Source organism: Panulirus ornatus, chromosome 8, assembly GCF_036320965.1.
Source record: "Panulirus ornatus isolate Po-2019 chromosome 8, ASM3632096v1, whole genome shotgun sequence".
NCBI lineage: Eukaryota > Metazoa > Arthropoda > Malacostraca > Decapoda > Palinuridae > Panulirus > Panulirus ornatus.
The window spans coordinates 6,075,585-6,096,146 of NC_092231.1; the positions used below are offsets into that span (position 1 = coordinate 6,075,585).

The following is a 20,562-nucleotide window of genomic DNA, read 5'->3' on the forward strand; positions in this document are numbered from 1 at the left end:
CACACGCCTTACGCCTTTAATAAAATCTTTAACAGTTTTTCTCCCATACTTTTAAGATCTTCCACAAGGCATCTCTATCAACCTTATCATACGCTTTCTCCAGAATCATCAATGTCACATATAAATCCATTTGTTTCTCTAAGTATTTCTTACCCACATTCATTATAACACCTGATCCACAAATCCTCTACCACTCTGCTTATCCCCAGTCTGATGCTCTGTACATCCCTTTACCAATAAGGTCAGACTGGGTGAGTTGAAAAGTCGGGTTGGTTTGGATTTGACTCCATCTAATAAGCATTCAAGTCTTGAACCTTCAAGATGTATGAGCAATATTTTCCAAAAAAGATGAATCATTCCTTTGCAGCAACTTGAAACCAATATAAAGCATCTGAATCAGATGCTCAGTTTCTTTGTAAATAGAGTTTCCAAAGGTAATTTATAAGATAAAGTGATACCAAGTACTGTGATCTTATTGTGTTCAGTAGAGGAACACAGATTACTCAAAAGAAGGGAACATTGTAAAAGGTCTTAGAAATAAAAATGAGCAAAAATTTAGTTTCAGAGGCATTACATTTAATTAGGCTGTATGCCCTACTGGGAATTCCCATGGTTATGGTAATGAAGGAAAAGCTTTGCAATAACAGCCAAGACAATCATTGCCAGATAAAGGACCGAGCTTTAATTGGTATAAAAACAAACAAAGAAATGGACTCATGGAAAGACTATTCTGTGTAGATGGGTACCCACTATGCTCAGAATATGAGAATATATATTACTGCACTGGATAAATATTGGTAATCGCTACTACAGTGATTTATAATGTTGTGTAAGGATTACATATAAATATTCAAAATGCAGCAGACTTCTGGGTTTCTTGGTTTTAATCATTCCTAATGCTTCCATACTGTCACCTTCCACAAGTCTTGAACCTGTTTTCCATATAATCATTTAAGTTTGGTATAAATAGGTTCGTCTTGAAATTCCAGGTTACGAAAAAAACACATTATTGGAAATAACAGTTTCTATTATATCAAATACATATATTGAAACTTATGCATTTTCGTTCAACTGAAATCATTAGGTATCCAGTACACAAGAATTACACCTCAGAGCAATTACAAGCTGGGCCTTCCAAGTCATTGGTACAGAACCTACCAATCACGCAAAAGAAGAGTAATTTTTGATCTTCAAATAAAATCTTTTATAATTGTATTTCATCTAAAATCTGGCTGTAGTTATCCATCACTTCACAAGCTTTATGACACAACACACATAAAGAGATAACTGATTGAAAAACAATATAACTAGTTATCACTTGTGCCTGTAAGTATTACAGCAAATGATTGCGGCTACTGTCTTCTTACCAGCAAAGCAAAAAAATATACCATGTGAGAGCTGCCACAAAGCTTACGGTTGCATGCTACAGCATATATACAAATCTTCACAAAACAAAATAAACATTTAAGCTTACCATTACAATGCATAAAGGGCTCATTTAGAATATTTACAAGATTCTTAAGAGAGGACGAATTATCATAAAGCCCCGCACAGTGGGGAAACCCATTTCCACCTTGCATACCAGAACACAAGCCTGTCATATCTGGAATACCGAGTATTATTTCTGGTGAATGCAGCAACTGTTAGCTTTGCATGTAATTTTGATAAGGCACATTTCCAACTCAGTGCGAGAATACTTAGCCTTCACAACAGTACTAATGCAGCTGAGAATCTCTGCTCCCATCATAATCACCACAAAGACTTCCAGAATCCTGCTAGATTACAATACAAACTTATGCGAAGCCCTGTATGCAAGAACTGATCACAAGAGATTTTATGCTGCTTTTTAAAGTCAGTTAACTTTGTAGAAACTGGGCCAGTGACAAGGAACATTTACACAACAATTAATTATCTTTTTATCATTCTAGCACTGCTTGAGCTGGTCATCTGCTCACATAACATAATGTCTGTGAAAATAAAATTAAAAAGAAATATTTCTAACGATTGTTGTAGAATAGACATTGCAATAAAGTGATCTACTCATTACAAAAGGCTCGTTGCAGTCTCCAAGTTGACAGTAAAAGGACTCAGAGCTCAATTTACAATGATGTGTGGCTAGGGCTTAATGCCAACACAAAACAAGCCATACTTAATACATATACATATATATATATATATATATATATATATTTTTTTTTCATACTATTCGCCATTTCCCACGTTAGCGAGGTAGCGTTACGAACAGAGGACTGGGCCTTTGAAGGAATATCCTCACCTGGCCCCCCTTCTCTGTTCCTTCTTTTGGAAAATTGAAAAAAAAAATATATGTATATATATATATATATTACATGTGAAGGAATTTAGGAACAGGCTGGTTTGTATGCAAGCACATGAAGGTCAATGCCCACAATGGTTTCATTGAGGAGACCTTTGACATCCTGGGAGTGATTACTGGAAAGTCAACAAAACAGCAGGGTTCAGGGTCCATACGGAGAGGAACCTGAAAAGGTTTCATAGATATATCAATTCTGCACATGATATATTTCATGAAATACCTGAATCACAGAGTATCAATAACAGTGTGCTGTAAGTATCCCTCACATCATGAATATCCATAGTTTTATCACATGAAATACTTTCTCAATAATTCAGAGATATATTTAAACAAATAGGCTAACACGTAAAAACTAACACATGAATGTCTAGATCATATATTTTCCATTATACTTTGTCGCTGTCTCCCGCGTTAGTGAGGTAGCGCAAGGAAACAGACGAAAGAATGGCCCAACCCACCCACATACACATCCACAGCCACATATACATACCTATACATTTCAACGTATACATATATATACATACACAGAAAAATACATATATATATACAATGTATAAGAGTGAGTGCTCAAATTGCAGAGGTATAAGTTTGTTGAGTATTCCTGGTAAATCATATGGGAGGGTATTGATTGAGAGGGTGAAGGCATGTACAGAGCATCAGATTGGGGAAGAGCAGTGTGGTTTCAGAAGTGGTAGAGGATGTGTGGATCAGGTGTTTGCTTTGAAGAATGTATGTGAGAAATACTTAGAAAAGCAAATGGATTTGTATGTAGCATTTACGGATCCGGAGAAGGCATATGATAGAGTTGATAGAGATGCTCTGTGGAAGGTATTAAGAATACATGGTGTGGGAGGCAAGTTGTTAGAAGCAGTGAAAAGTTTTTATCGAGGATGAAAGGCATGTGTACGTGTAGGAAGAGAGGAAAGTGATTGGTTCTCAGTGAATGTAGGTTTGCGGCAGGGGTGTTTGATGTCTCCATTGTTGTTTAATTTGCATATGGATGGGGTTGTTAGGGAGGTGAACGCAAGAGTTTTGGAAAAAGGGTCAAGTATGAAGTCTGTTGTGGATGAGAGAGCTTGGGAAGTGAGTCAGTTGTTGTTTGCTGATGATACAGCGCTGGTGGCTGATTCATGTGAGAAACTGCAGAAGCTGGTGACTGAGTTTAGTAAAGTGTGTGAAAGAAGAAAGTTAAGAGTAAATGTGAATAAGAGCAAGGTTATTAGGTACAGTAGGGTTGAAGGTCAAGTCAATTGGGAGGTAAGTTTGAATGGAGAAAAACTGGAGGAAGTAAAGTGTTTTAGATATCTGGGAGTGGATCTGGCAGCGGATGGAACCATGGAAGCGGAAGTGAATCACAGGGTGGGGGAGGGGGCGAAAATTCTGGGAGCCTTGAAGAATGTGTGGAAGTCGAGAACATTATCTCGGAAAGCAAAAATGGCTATTTTGAAGGAATAGTGGTTCCAACAATGTTGTATGGTTGCGAGGCGTGGGCTATAGATAGAGTTGTGCGCAGGAGGGTGGATGTGCTGGAAATGAGAAGTTTGAGGACAATGTGTGGTGTGAGGTGGTTTGATCGAGTAAGTAACGTAAGGGTAAGAGAGATGTGTGGAAATAGAAAGAGCGTGGTTGAGAGAGCAGAAGAGGGTGTTTTCAAATGGTTTGGGCACATGGAGAGAATGAGTGAGGAAAGACTCACCAAGAGGATATATGTGTCGGAGGTGGAGGGAACGAGGAGAAGTGGGAGACCAAATTGGAGGTGGAAAGATGGAGTGAAAAAGATTTTGTGTGATCGGGGCCTGAACGTGCAGGAGGGTGAAAGGAGGGCAAGGAATAGAGTGAATTGGATCGATGTGGTATACCGGGGTTGACGTGCTGTCAGTGGATTGAATCAGGGCATGTGAAGCATCTGGGGTAAACCATGGAAAGTTGTGTGGGGCCTGGATGTGGAAAGGGAGCTGTGGTTTCGGGCATTATTGCGTGACAGCTGGAGACTGAGTGTGAACGAATGGGGCCTCTGTTGTCTTTTCCTAGTGCTACCTCGCACACATGAGGGGGGAGGGGGATGGTATTCCATGTGTGGCAGGGTGGCGATGGGAGTCAATAGGGGCAGACAGTGTGAATTGTGTGCATGGGTATATATGTATGTGTCTGTGTGTGTATATATATGTGTACATTGAGATGTATAGGTATGAATATTTGCGTGTGTGGGAGTGTGTGTGTGTACATTGTGTATGGGGGTGGGTTGTGCCATTTCTTTCGTCTGTTTCCTTGCGCTACCTCGCAAACGCGGGAGACAGCGACAAAGCAAAATAATAAAAAAAAAAAAACAATGTACATAATTCATTCTTGCTTCCTTTATTCATTCCCGTCGCCATCCCACCACACATGAAATGACAACCCCCTCCCTCCACACGCGCGCGAGGTAGCATTAGGAAAAGACAACAAAGGCCACATTCGTTCACATTCAGTCTCTAGCTGTCATGTATAAAGCACCGAAACCACAGCTCCCTTTCCACATCCAGGCCCTACAAAACTTTCCATGGTTTACCTGACACTTCACATATCCTGGTTCAATCAACTGACAGCACGTCGACCCCGGTACACCACATCATTCCAATTCACTCTATTCCTTGCACGCCTTTCACCCTCCTGCATGTCCAGGCCCCGATAGCTCAAAATCTTTTTCAATCCATCCTTCCACCTCCAATTTGGTCTCCCACTTCTCCTTGTTCCCTCCACCTCTGACATATATATCCTCTTTGTCAATCTTTCCTCACTCATTCTCTCCATGTGACCAAACCATTTCAATACATACTCTTCTGCTCTCTCAACCACATCTTATTACCACACATCTTTCTCACCCTTTCATTACTTACTCGATCAAATATGTATATATACCAACACATAAATACCTGTGCATCCAAATTACAATAAGACAATGACACAGAAATATATATGCACCTGAATTACCATATAACATCCAAAAGGTGTTCATAATGTGTTCAGCACTGATAATAAAATAAAATGAAGCTGGAGCACTTCTTATGAAGCATCAACTACAAGACCTTGGTTGTATTCATTACTAATATATGTCACTGTTTTAGTTAAGACTGTTGATGTTATCTGTAGCAGAAAATTAGTATACTGTAAACCTGAGCAAACTATAACTTTCCAAAATGGAAAACCATTTCTCTTTCTGAAGTGGAGCCTTCTGAGTATCTGAAAAAGCCACTGCCAAAAAAGGGGTTACTTTCCTTATAATCCTTGCAATACTTGAGGTAATTCAAGAGAATTCATCCTCCAACCTTCACAAACATATGGGGTCAGACTTGCTGGAAGAGACAGAGATATGGCCTCATTCACTCACACTCCCTAGCTGCCATGTAAAATGCACCAAATCCTGAGCAATCATCCACCTTTGCGTGGTTTCCCCTGACCACTTCATATGCCCTGGTTCAGCCAATGTATACTACTCCTTCCACCAGACTCATGGATACAATATCTCAAATAAAAAATTGAGTGGTACCCAGCAATGACAGGAGGCTTTGCCAACATACATTCAACAATACCCTGGTTTGAGTCAGAGCTGGATTATTCCCAGGAAGTATCACAAGACATCTGGGTACAGTCCCTCCAGCATACACCCTAAAACTGTTTAAGTTGTCAGTATACCTTTGGAATATGCACCTTCAGAACATAGTATCTGCCTTTGCATCCCCTGCCAATGACCAGGGATATTAGATGAGTTTACCTATTATGGGGTCAAGTCAATATGCCTGCAACATTAAGACGTAGAGGCACTGAGGGCAATCAATCCTTATCAAGGTTATGTGAAAGGATTTTGACTATAAGAAACACTGAAGTTCCTCTGGATAGTCATCCTCTGAATTTGCATCTAAAGGGCTTCATCTAAACACTAGTTAGGACAAGATACCTGCGGGTTTCAAGTCTATGCTTATTCTTATCTACCCTGACAAAAATGTAAAGTACGATGGTTTTACCTTGAACAAGCTGAAGTTAGTAAACCATACATTGAGGATCTTAAAGAGCTGAAGGCTAACAAGGATTTGTCAAGATTTCTGACAGGTAGACATCTACCGAAAAGTTTCACTTTGTTTATGGGTTGAAACCCTGTGAAAAGCTCTACTGGTGATCATAGATAGACACCATTTGAAAAGTTTTGCACATGTATCATTGTTACACTACCTGCGACATGGAACTTACAGCTTTGGGGTCTGTCTTCATCTCCACCATCAGTGACATAGGGTTACAAGCTGATCATGACGGAAAATAAGTAAAATATCCGAACACATTCTGAAATCCCATAACCTTCAGAGCTCTGGAAAAATGGCTTCATAAACAACAACCCGAAGAGGTTTCGCATGCACAGCCTATGGGAGAACATTCTCCAATCAGGTATTCCTTGGTGTATCACATGTCTAAGCCAGTCATGACATGAGACCTTTAGGGCAGTGAGAACTTTTGTTTTCACCTCACTCACCATGAAACAAGGTAATAAGCTGTATCTGTTGAACAGAAACACAGGTAATGGCAAAACATATTTAATATGTGGAGGGATACATCTGGGGGACCATCCCTTTGAGGAAACAAACCTCTCAATTGTTTGGATAGAAACAATGCCCTTCAACTGGTGTCCAACACCATCTGATAGTCCTTCACCTCTGAGAAAGACCCCAGGCCCATTCGTGAACCCAGATAAAAAATATACAAAACAATAAATATTAGTTGGTAAGATCTATGGTAATAGGACAAGGTATGTGCATGGATGGCTCTACACACAAGTCATGGTGGATGCTTATCAGATAACACATCAACAGTGCACTGCTTAGTGTTTATCTTTCAAATAACATCAGAACAAAGGGACGAAAATGAGAAGCTGTAAACTCAATATGTGATAGTGAGAATCAAAAGTTCTTAGAATAAATGGTGGTGGGACACCTCGGGTAGAGAAGACTTACGTAAAGAAGAAAGACTGAAAGTACAGTAGAGCTTTGGTCATTTAAGAAAAAGCACAGTGCAGTGTATGCAAGAAGGCTGCATGACAGAGTACTTGTTGAAATCCTATTTGTGGTTACAGTGGACTTGTTCCAAGTCTATCTGCGGCTATAAAGTACTTCTTTCAACTCTTATCTGTGGCTATGAACCATATGTTTTCTTATTTAATATGAAACATTCTTAAACAAATTCAAGATTTATGAGAAAAGATGAAACATTAAAAGGTGTGAGAAAGATATTTGATCTGAAGAAATCATCAGGATTACATGTAGATGAAACCATAATAATATGGCATGGTCATACATGATGTATCTGAAAGGATAGTAAATATGATATTCAATAATACAATTGAAGGTACCAGGCAATGACTATGTAACAAAAAAGAGAAAATATGAGGAGCAAATTTCTGAAGACTAGGAATTCCTTCTAATATAGATATCAAGGGGATGATTCTTGAACACACATAGCAGAAGCAAGTGTGTAAAAGAAAAATATAATAAAAGATACCTCTCAGCAACTCCATTTAGCCTGCATGATAAATACATATAAAGCTTCATCTTGGTGTTCAAAACTTTGTTAAAGATACAAGATCTAAGCTGATATAAACAGGCAATGCTGAATGTAACAATGATGGAGTGAAAGACAAAACCCCAAGTACTAAAGCATGAAACAAGCAGGAATTTACAAAATGGTATAGTTATATGGACTAAGATTTATGAGGAAAATCAGATTATGAATGCTGGAAATCACATTTGTGTAAGTAACATTAATGACATGGAGAAAAAATGCAGGAGTGAAAAGAAATGGTCTGCAATGGAGTAAAGAACATCGGGAGTGGGGACAGCTTACAGCCAAGATAAAGTATAGTTGTTAAACATCCCTTGATTCCCTGGTGCTTTTAAAGTCAGATTACTGAGTTATGGAACAGTCCATTTGTTATTATAGGAGTACAACTAAAAAATAAAAAATAAGAAAGATGTGGAAGGATGGGAATGACCACACCTTTCAGAAAGTACTCTGTGAATAGGAAGGTTAGCATGACAATAATGTGATATCAAAAATGAGTTTATAAGAGTCTAAAAGAAGGAACAGAGAATTGGGCCAGGTGAGGGTATTCCCTCAAAGGCCCAGTCCTCTGTTCTTAATGCTACCTCGCTAACGCAGGAAATGGCGAATAGTTTAAAAGAAAAGAAGAGTCTAAGACTACACATACTTCACATCCATCTCAACAAAGAGCAAGATTCTATATCACACCACTATGTGGAAGGGAGTCGAGATAATCCAGCATCTTAAAAAGAATGAGAGTATATCTTGTAAGAAATGGCTATGGAAATATAATACAGATGCAATAGGTAAAGTAGAAAGTAGGAACATTTAGGTAGGAGCATTAGGTGGTAGGAGTAGGTAGGAATATTAGACACTAGTATTAGGTAGTAATAGTCAGTAGGACATTAGATAAGAGCCTCTGCAAACACTGTGCTTTATTTGCCCTCTGCTAGTAGCCTGTTTAGGGTGAGGCACTAAAGGCTAAGAAGCGGCTCTGGAAATCACTAGGTAAGGAGACTATTGCTATGGCCAACCCCCTAGACAGATAGTTAGATAACCAGAAGTTTGATGTCAGTACTCTGAATTGTTTCCGTCAAGGAATATGACCCAAGGTGTGGTGAAGTCTGTCAGAAAGGAATGCTTGGTTTATTTTTCAAAATGAAAGAAATGTGGATGAGCAATAAGATGACTAAAAGATGGCGATGGATTCTTAAAGACCTAGACCAAAAGCTGCATAAGACAAACATAAAAGTGAAAGACTGAGAAACAGTGGAGGTGATGAGGTTCTTATATGATACTCAGCAATCAATCAAGACTATAATCTAGAGAGGTGATGGATGAAACAAGGCTTCAAGTTACGACGTTTTATATTTATGACAATTCAGAATTACAGTGCATTTTGTCAACTTACAACTCTGTGCTTTGCTTTGTAATATTTGAATAATGAAAATCTCTAATCTACATACGCTTATTCTCTTACAGAAAATTTTCTTTCAATAATAAAGTATACCACCATATCTGAGGATATTGGGGAAGAGCAGTGTGGTTTCAGAAGTGGTAGAGGATGTGTGGATCAGGTGTTTGCTTTGAAGAATGTATGTGAGAAATACTTAGAAAAGCAAATGGATTTGTATGTAGCATTTATGGATCTGGAGAAGGCATATGATAGAGATGCTCTGTGGAAGGTATTAAGAATATATGGTGTGGGAGGCAAGTTGTTAGAAGCAGTGAAAAGTTTTTATCGAGGATGTAAAGCATGTGTACGTGTAGGAAGAGAGGAAAGTGATTGGTTCTCAGTGAATGTAGGTTTGTGGCAGGGGTGTGTGATGTCTCCATGGTTGTTTAATTTGTTTATGGATGGGGTTGTTAGGGAGGTGAATGCAAGAGTTTTGGAAAGAGGGGCAAGTATGAAGTCTGTTGTGGATGAGAGAGCTTGGGAAGTGAGTCAGTTGTTGTTCGCTGATGATACAGCGCTGGTGGCTGATTCATGCGAGAAACTGCAGAAGCTGGTGACTGAGTTTGGTAAAGTGTGTGAAAGAAGAAAGTTAAGAGTAAATGTGAATAAGAGCAAGGTTATTAGGTACAGTAGGGTTGAGGGTCAAGTCAATTGGGAGGTAAGTTTGAATGGAGAAAAACTGGAGGAAGTAAAGTGTTTTAGATATCTGGGAGTGGATCTGGCAGCGGATGGAACCATGGAAGCGGAAGTGGATCATAGGGTGGGGGAGGGGGCGAAAATCCTGGGAGCCTTGAAGAATGTGTGGAAGTCGAGAACATTATCTCGGAAAGCAAAAATGGGTATGTTTGAAGGAATAGTGGTTCCAACAATGTTGTATGGTTGCGAGGCGTGGGCTATGGATAGAGTTGTGCGCAGGAGGGTGGATGTGCTGGAAATGAGATGTTTGAGGACAATGTGTGGTGTGAGGTGGTTTGATCGAGTAAGTAACGTAAGGGTAAGAGAGATGTGTGGAAATAAAAAGAGCGTGGTTGAGAGAGCAGAAGAGGGTGTTTTGAAATGGTTTGGGCACATGGAGAGAATGAGTGAGGAAAGATTGACCAAGAGGATATATGTGTCAGAGGTGGAGGGAACGAGAAGTGGGAGACCAAATTGGAGGTGGAAAGATGGAGTGAAAAAGATTTTGAGTGATTGGGGCCTGAACATGCAGGAGGGTGAAAGGAGGGCAAGGAATAGAGTGAATTGGATCGATGTGGTATACCGGGGCTGACGTGCTGTCAGTGGATTGAATCAGGGCATGTGAAGCGTCTGAGGTAAACCATGGAAAGCTGTGTAGGTATGTATATTTGCGTGTGTGGACGTGTATGTATATACATGTGTATGGGGGTGGGTTGGGCCATTTCTTTCATCTGTTTCCTTGCGCTACCTCGCAAAGCAGGAGACAGCGAAAAAAAAAAAAAAAAAAAAAAAAATCTGAGGATAAATCATCTATGTACTTCTCATGCAAATTCTAGTGGTCACAGCATAATACTATTTGTATCCCACACAATGGTGAAATGCAGTAGTTTGTGTTCACTGCTTCAATATCAATTATGACATCCACTGTAAATGTGGGCATCTACACAGGCCTGGATGTCTTCCAGATGAAACAAATACTGGATCAGATAATTCAAGGGGTAATGTACACAAGCTAAACCTCCTCCTCCTCCCTTCCAGTGGTCCCTATTCTACTTAAACATCCCATTTTTTGGCATCTATTAAATATCAATCACATTTTTGTGATATGGTAACAGCCCACCCCATCCCACTAAAGTAGCACCTAAAGCCTTCATTTTCATTAAATGCTGTACAAATTACAATATCACAAAGCCTGGCATGGTATGTGGATGGCAAGTTTTTTCAGGTACAGTGCAATGATCTATCTGTTAGAGTTACACTGAAACATACACATTAACTTAGCCCCCTTTCATCGAATGGGTTTCAATGGTTCAACTTGCAAAGGATTCAACTTACAAAAGGTTGTCCAGGGATGTAACCATGTCATAAGCTGAAGCCTTGCTGTTGAGAAATGTGGAAGAACAAGAATCAGGTAGAGGGATGAAAGGATCAGTATGAAGGTAGAAGAGGTATCCAGCAAAAAAAAAAGAAAAAAAAAAAATTGGAGGTTTTTCAAGAACATTTGTATGAAATATGATATGCACAGGTTACTCTGATGTATTATGGGAATGTATGTACTGAATATAGATACACTGACATACAAATATACTGATTAAATACCATGCAACTTGCAAAAACATTGCATCAATAAACCATACCAAAGTATATCATCCCCTTGACTCTTGTTTATTCATTGAAATAAGTCACAACACAACAAATCTTTAAAAATGAATGCTGGTATCACCCACGATCAATTTCTAGAAGCTCCTGCAGCCCATCGCTGTACTACTTCTAGCAGCAGGGAAATATGAACTCCTTTAGAGAGAGTTCTTTGACATGACTGTACCACCAATGATACTGCCTTGCCAAAGGTGACCTCTCACTCACAGTATAACCCCAAGTCAGTAACACATCCCTTTGGCCTTGAAAAGGATATATTATAACACATCTATACCTACAGTGTTTATGATGCCCAAGCAGCTAATTCAGCCATATCATCATCCTCCTCCTCCTTCTTCCTACGCTCAGGCCTGGCAATGGAGCTGGTGGGAACCTCTGGTAGCTCTCCAACAGGTTCACCTGTGGTCAATAGTTTCTCATCCAGGTCTTCCTGTTCGAGCTCCTCTAGCTCAGCCAGGAGATCATCCTATAAGAAAAGAAAGAACATTTGCATTAAGAATATGCATCAATTAGTTATCATCTAAATATAATCTCCCAATAAATATTTGGGTGGCTAATGTAAAACCTCCTCTAACCATGCCAAACATAAATTACAGATTTCCTCATTTTCAACTGTTTAATTTTTTCCCATACACACATTTCTCTCACTCTATCTTTCACAATGTTATAAAGCCAATACGGAATACCAGAACACCATCTGCTCTCACCTACCAATGGAGGCACAGTACCAACCATTTGCATACAGTGATGTTTCAAAACCATCTAATCATCTTCGTGGCACATTCTACATGAAACCTTGCTGAAGATCAAGTTATGATGCAAGTGCATCTATTTGTACCATCATCAAAATGACATACAAAACCCTAAAAAAGTAGATATCCTACTACTGGAAAAAATTCTGTGAATAAAGTTTCATTTCACTCACAGTTTCTCAACTTGTCTAAAGCTGTTCATCAGAATCACTCGTTGGAACCATCAAGAATGCCCTACAAGACTGAGGTTTCCCTTTCATTCTCATGCACAGTCAACAATAATTAGTTGGAAAACCAGCAAGACTGTCCTATAAGAGTGAGATCACCCTTCCATCCTATCACACAGTCAACAACAATCAAATGGAATAATATCAGGAATGCCCTGAGAGCCTGGTCATCTTCGTGTATGCATAACTATAAGGTTGGAGTTAAGAAACCCTACATAGAAAATATATACTCTAACACTCAACATACCCAGAACTGCAATTAACAAGATGTCTGAAAAAATACTTAGTAAGAACAATTCATCTTTTTATAACTACCCCAGGGCCTCTTTCTGAAAGGGTCCTGGTGATTTCCAAGTGGTCATACAGCTTCAAGGCTGCACTACACTTCATGGCTGGGACTGGATTTCAGATTTCAAAAGTTTATTCCCAAGATAAAAGGAACTCCATCCACAATATGTACTCCTGGAGGTGAAAAGTTTTTTGACGAGATTATACTCTTTCATTTACTGATGATAAACGGTGCCATGCCAAAGGTGACTTTTCACCCACTGTGTAACCCCAAACATGCAAAGCTTGTAGACAATCTGGTATGAAATTCTTTTATGTATTAGGGACGTTGCATGTATAAACTACTGCTTACCTTCCCAGTCTTGTGACCAGTAAAACAAATTAGTGGAAAAGGCTCTTATGCCATTGAAAATAAGGTCTTGTTTATCAACTCATTGAAGCTTGCATTTATGTTTGAAAGTCATTTGAAATGTTTATGGATTGCTAATCACTCTTAGAGCATTTAAGTATGCCATCGAGCAAGGTCTGCTTATATTCTTACGAGTTTTTGAATGCAGAGCATGGAGTGAATGGTACAGGTGTTAATAAATTGAGATGCCCGAAAAATAAGATTTCCTAGGAAGGTGTATGGATGAGCTGAAAAGTATGTAATGAATGACAATGAACCAGATGTTAAATGTACAAAAGAATAGTTAGATCATTGGACAAGTATTAGGTATGCTTTGCAGTTCTAAAGATTGCTCCCCAGAGATGGTGCTCATGGGCTCCTGATGTCTTGCTATTGGGAGATTTCATGGTAACGGATAATTTGAAATTCTCATTTCTCTAGCAGAGAAGTTATATATTAGTAAATTTGTCTTTTTTATGTGTCTTTGTCACATTTAGGCAACATATATTGTATCTTTGAGACTGTCAGATTGGATCTTTGTACACTTGAATGTTTTCCTAAAGTGGAATCCATGTGTTGATAAGGTTGTGATGATTAGCCTATTATTTTATGTTGTCATTTGAGAGCAGCCTGCATATAGGGAATCTAACACTGTTATTGCTGAACCTTTCAGACATGAATGCAAGCTTCAATGAGTTGATAAACAAGACCTTATTTTCAATGGCATAAGAGCCTTTTCCACTAATTTGTTTTACTGGTCACAAGACTGGGAAGGTAAGCAGTAGTTTATACATGCAACGTCCCTAATACATAAAAGAATTTCATACCAGATTGTCTACAAGCTTTGCATGTTTGGGGTTACACAGTGGGTGAAAAGTCACCTTTGGCATGGCACCGTTTATCATCAGTAAATGAAAGAGTATAATCTCGTCAAAAAACTTTTCGCCTCCAGGAGTACATATTGTGGATGGAGTTCCTTTTATCTTGGGAATAAACTTTTGAAATCTGAAATCCAGTCCCAGCCATGAAGTGTAGTGCAGCCTTGAAGCTGTATGACCACTTGGAAATCACCAGGACCCTTTCAGAAAGAGGCCCTGGGGTAGTTATAAAAAGATGAATTGTTCTTACTAAGTATTTTTTCAGACATCTTGTTAATTGCAGTTCTGGGTATGTTGAGTGTTAGAGTATATATTTTCTATGTAGGGTTTCTTAACTCCAACCTTATAGTTATGCATACACGAAGATGACCAGGCTCTCAGGGCATTCCTGATATTATTCCATTTGATTGTTGTTGACTGTGTGATAGGATGGAAGGGTGATCTCACTCTTATAGGACAGTCTTGCTGGTTTTCCAACTAATTATTGTTGACTGTGCATGAGAATGAAAGGGAAACCTCAGTCTTGTAGGGCATTCTTGATGGTTCCAACGAGTGATTCTTGTGACACACATAATCCACCCAGATAAGCCTCAACTTCTATAGGCTGAGGTGCCATTATGGGTAAGAAAAATGGCTGTTAGACTAAAAGTTGCATACACCAAAAGATTCAGATTTCAAATTTCTTCTTGCAGCTTTACATATGTGACATTCCGTGAAAAGTCTCTGACTGTTCTTAATCAAAAACCAAACTCCTTAAGAATTCTGTGTATATATGACCTTTGTCTTGTATTATGAGTAATCAATCCTTATGTACAAGTAGCGAAACCAAGATGCTAAAAACATTAATTAAAGAACCTACTTCATCCACATCTTGTCCAAATGCCACTGGGTTAGAGATGGCCTCTGATATTTCCCGAGCTACATCCTGTTGCTCTGCTATGTCGTCCATCATGTCGTGGACCTCATCCACATTCCTGCAATTTTTTTCAAAAACTATCAATCCTAAGTGCACATTACATCATGCAACATATACATAAAAACCAATTCCTTTGATGAGAGTCACATTTAAATCATTGAAAAAACTTTCTGATAAATTTCTTATATTGCTTTAAATATATAACTATGACTAATTCTTCCAGATAAACTTCCATTTTAGGAGACCTGCATTCATGATTTATCTGATGATCATTTAAGAATGCTCTCAAATTCTGACAGATCATCTTTCGTAAATTGAAAAGATCATGCAACTTGCATTGTGGCCACCTTGGAGACCTATCTGTAAACCAGACATAACACTAAATTGCTGTCTCAATCAAGCATCACCTACAAGCAAAAAGAACAAGAAAAAAGGTGGAAAACACAAAGAAATAAAGAGGACAATGAAGAAGAAAGCAGAAGTCAGAAGAGATGCAAGCCAGAAAAATACAGGAAAAACTGAAGTCAGAGACACACACAAAAGGACCTAATAATAATAACGATATTAATAATAATAATAATAATAATACACATGACTGAGTGCGAACAAATGTGGCCTTTTCTATCTGTTTTCCTGGTAATATCTTACTGAAGCAGGGGAAAACAATGCTGTTTCCTGTGGGCAGTGCCAGGGATATATATTCAAGCATTAACAAACTCCATCTGACTGGGGTTACAAGTGAGAGATCATCTTTAGCAAGGCTGATCACTGAGAGGGTAATCACATCAGAGAACGTCTCACTCTAAAGGACTTGAAATTTCCTGTTACTGGAAGTATCACAGCTTTCAGAAGCAAGTTCCTTTAGAAAGAGGTCCTGGGTAACACCAGGATTCTATCATAGAAACTGGTCTAAAAGTAATCATAAATAATTATATATTATGCTATCCAAGAGCTTATCATTATCAAGGGTCTCCTGCAGTCCCTCAGTACCAGGGAAAGAATGGACGATACTCTTTCATCAAATGACAAAAACACTCTCACTAAAGGTGGCTTTTTCACTGGTGGTGTAACCTCAAGAAGATGGAGTCCAGTAACACATCTTAAACCTTGTCCATGAATGTCTAATCTTAGAGAAAATCAACTCTAGACACTACATTATAAGTGCCTTGATCTGTTAAAATCTAAAGTTCTTAAGCCTAAAGCTATTGCTTGAAGGGATATAAAACCAGGTCCAAAACCTAAATGAAAATTGAAGCAAGACTGACCGTCCCATGCATAAACATCATAGGATATCAAAAATTGGAACTCAAGGGTGTTCATTTGTTACTTACATGTGTTGATGAGCTGATTTCAGAGCTTTGGCTGCTTCACTCATTGTTTGCAAGACATTAGTGTTCGTGTTAGCTGACTCAAGGGCTTCTCGCTGCATCTCAATAGTACTAAGAGTTCCATCAATCTGCTGAAGCTGCTTGTCATACCTCTTCTTGCGCTTAAGAGCTTGTAGTGCGACTGTGAGGAACAAAGTCAATCACATTAAATTCTATAGAAAATATCTACCCTTTGGTTAGTACAATTATTTATTGCAGTTTCTAAACAATCCTATGAGTTGCATCAATATATGGATGTATGCACACAAATTCTTGCATCTACAGTGATTTCTGAACTACTACAGATAGAAGTCAGTGTAACAACTTTTGCTCACAATCTTTATAGGCCTGCTCTGTTCTAGTAACCTGAAAGTCAAAACAGTATAACATTTGGTCCAATGATGTAGTACCAGCATCGAAAAATATTATGAGCAGCCCTGGCAAATAACTGGAGAAAGAGAAAGCTTTGTATATGGCATTTATCAATCTAAAGAAAGCAGAATATAAGGTTTACAGAGACGCCTTGTGGAGGGTGCTGTGCATATAGGATATGGGAGGTAAGCAATCAGATAATTTAACTATGCACTGAAATTAGCTTTGGATACAGTACAGAGTAATTTTGTCTCGCAATGATAATATACCGTAGCTGAGATCAGAAGACATATTGCACAGCATAATTTAGAGCATTATATTTCATCACACAGTATCATATACGGCAATAGCATTAAGTTAATCTTTGAAAAATGTGGGGTTAACTAAAATGCATAATAATGAAACACTTGCAAAATCAAAACTGAAAAAACCTAATGTAACCTCCCTAGCAGCCAAGAATTACTCTAACTTTCAACATATTAATCAGAATATTGACAAACCCGCGACAGAGCAGCACATCAACTGCCAACGAATGTCAAAAAAACAGACGACAGATCAAGTGGCCATTTGCCCAAGCTCTCCACAAGCAGACATTCCACACAGCTCTACTCAACAGACTACACTAATGTTGGCATATAGTATTTCTACTATAAATCTTGGTTACTGGGGAGGTTAGGCAAGGATTTCATAAGTCTTGTTGAATTCTTTTCATTCGTTTAACCAACTTTTACAGAAAATAATCCCACACTTCCTCTAACATTCAGTAATGCCAAAGATGACGTCCAAGAATAAAATATACTGAAATATTCCATTTCTTTTCATCCATTCTTTAAACATTACACAATCCCTGCACAAAAAAATCACTATCTACAACTAGTTTCAACATACAGGTAATTTATAGTTTCCAAATAGTTTTCTGTTTATTACTTGCCTTTAAACCCTGCAATTTCCCACAAACTCTGAACACTGGCTACTTTTGAGTTTTTCCTTGTCATACAATACGAGAAAGTACTCCAAATCAAATGTGTCATCAAGCATTCAGCATAAACTTGTTTCATAACACTTTCATGAAAATAACATTAACAAAGGCGAGCCTCTAAAATACTTCAACATAATTTTTCTAAATTACCTGTAAATGTGCGTACATCTTTCTTGTGTACTGACGCATCTCAAACAATGAGACGTCCAGACCTCAGATGAAATACAATCTATCAAAATGTCTTCAGTCTGGGTTTTATGTGAACATTCCATCTACTGTAACTAATGTTTGCAGCCACAAGTAAATCAAGAACAAGACTCGACATTCACCTGCTGTGTAATAGTCAATATTCCACTAGGTCTATACAGGATAAAATCACCATTTTGGTCAACCACCAAGAAACAGGAGTTTAGGGTTGGCGAAATCATAAAACATATTGCATTGCTATAGATATGAAGCTTAAAATCATTCCAAAAGGCATCAAAAAATAATCCTCAACCAAACCATAGCTAAGCAAACCCAACAAAACTAACAAATGTATCCTGAAATTCACAAGATGTCCGAAATGATAATAAATACCCAATACAAACTTATAAACCCTAAAGGACACAAGGCTCAATACCATAAAGCAATTTATCTATTGACAAGCACATATACAGTCAGGCCCCTGAAGGCAGCAGGAACAGGTTTTTCTGACGTATCCCACGACACTAGAAAGTCATGCCCGTCACAGATACATACCTCTCTTATTTTTAGTGCCATTCTGCTTAGCGATGGTGATTTCTTGTTGAATTTTCTTCTCTAGAAAGTCCTGTTTCTTAATCAACATTTCCTCCGTGTCCCTAAGTTTCTGGATGGCTTCCCCCGCCGTGGGCGCCTTCTCGTTTTTCCCTCCGCCGAAAAGCTTGCCGAAAATGCTCATTTCTGTGTGTCTCACGACGCGTGCGGGAGAGGAGGAATAGTCCAAAAATATATCTGTTTTTCGTCTTCCCAACAGCCGCCCCTGAGTGTGTCTCCTTCCACCGTCGCTATTCCAAACAAACTCCCGTACGTTACCTTCACCGTCCCTCCAGTGACGTTTCACAACACTTTATCCCTCAATATTTCCCTCCGATTTTCCCATTTACCTATTACGGAAAAGAGAAAAATGTCATCTGAATTTAGTGTTGTGATGTGAGCACTGATATCTCTCTGTAATTGAAGGAATTTCTGTGCGTTAATGTGTCAGATGGCGAGTGAAAATAAAGGTATCCCAAATTCTCTCATGACGTCAGCCGTGACGTCATCGTCAGGCCATTATGAGTCAGGTTCTCGCCTTTCCTTTCAGCAGTTGGTCAGGCGGTCAACTCGAGTTGCAATATCCAATTTACGCATGAATACGAGGCAAACACACGCCCTTCATGAAGGAATCTGGGATGGTCCTACGGCAAATAATTTTAGCCGCGCCTCTTATCAAGATAAGAGCTAGCAGAAGCGAGGTATAGTCATGAGATAAGGAGAGATTGGTCGAGTGTTGGCTGACACCATGCATGGGGGGAAGAGCTTAGTCCACACGTGACTCTGGGTCACAGTTAATGGCATCATCAACATTCATCAACTTCCATCATCAATTTTAAGGTCAACATGACACAATGTTAACCTCTGCTGAGTGAAGTGGACAGTACTAATACATTCTGTATGGAAGTATGGTACAAGCTTATCATTAATCTTTAGATCAAGGACAATATGAGTATTATATCAGAGAGTTTTGACAGTGCTTCCACCAGCGTGGTGTGGCTGGCTACCTTGAGTACACGAATCTTATTGAAACTCCTGAGTTAGTTCACTATTTTCAACAAATATTAATTTTATTTATTCTCAGGGTTGCTGAGTGGTACCCAGGCCAAGGTATCTCTCCTTTCAAATAAGTCTCTCTATGAAGATTGAAATTCGCAAAGTTAGCTATTTCTTAAATAATGTTATTTAAGAAAAATATTTTTTTTTCGAGTGTCGCCCAATATTGGTTTTGTGATTTACATCTGAAGGACCACCATATTATATGGACTCACAGGTATAGTCGAAGGTGAATATTTTACTTATTAAAGTGTATTTGATATATATATATATATATATATATATATATATATATATATATATATATATATATATATATATATATATATATATATATCAACACGTAAAAGCTAAAGCCGGAAATATAAATTTTTACATTGAGAAACTTTGATTTACAAACCATTAAGAGTGATAGAACGCACATTTATCAGTGGAGTTTTTCATTACTAATATCTCGGGAAGATTATTTAAACTACATATTGCACAAAAACTAGATCCTTGAACACTTTTTCAAGTCTTTTTTTCCCCATACATCTGAGCTGTTTCAGACATGGGTCAGTGGGTAATTTTTCTTAGCCACGATTGTATTATTTTGTATATGTAAGATACGAGCAATTCTGGTGTTAAGGAGGAAAAGTGAAAGACGCTACGAATTCATTAAAAGAAATTGATATAGTTCCATGGTGTGATCTCATAATTTACTTAATATTACGTGAGGTTGAAGTTTTACACTCGGAGAACCCGTCTTTGGAAATGTCTTTACTGCCATACAACTTTTAGACTAATATAATGCACTGTCTACATTCATAATCACATAGGTTATTCTATTCATCCATAACCCTCATACTGTATAATAAAAAAGTATTTAGACATTT

General features: G+C 38.4%; 1 protein-coding gene across 1 annotated transcript; it reads right to left on the minus strand.

Annotated features, from left to right (window-relative positions):
• Positions 1–1,006: 1,006 nt before the first annotated feature.
• Positions 1,007–19,080, minus strand: LOC139749781 (charged multivesicular body protein 4b-like). Its single transcript, XM_071664020.1, has 5 exons — positions 18,596–19,080; positions 16,468–16,645; positions 15,080–15,194; positions 11,966–12,153; positions 1,007–2,500 (listed from the first exon to the last, which is right to left on the minus strand). The coding sequence occupies exons 1-4, from the start codon at positions 18,774–18,776 to the stop codon at positions 11,971–11,973; spliced, it is 657 nt and encodes a 218-aa protein (XP_071520121.1). The 5' UTR covers positions 18,777–19,080; the 3' UTR covers positions 1,007–2,500; positions 11,966–11,970.
• Positions 19,081–20,562: the final 1,482 nt, after the last annotated feature.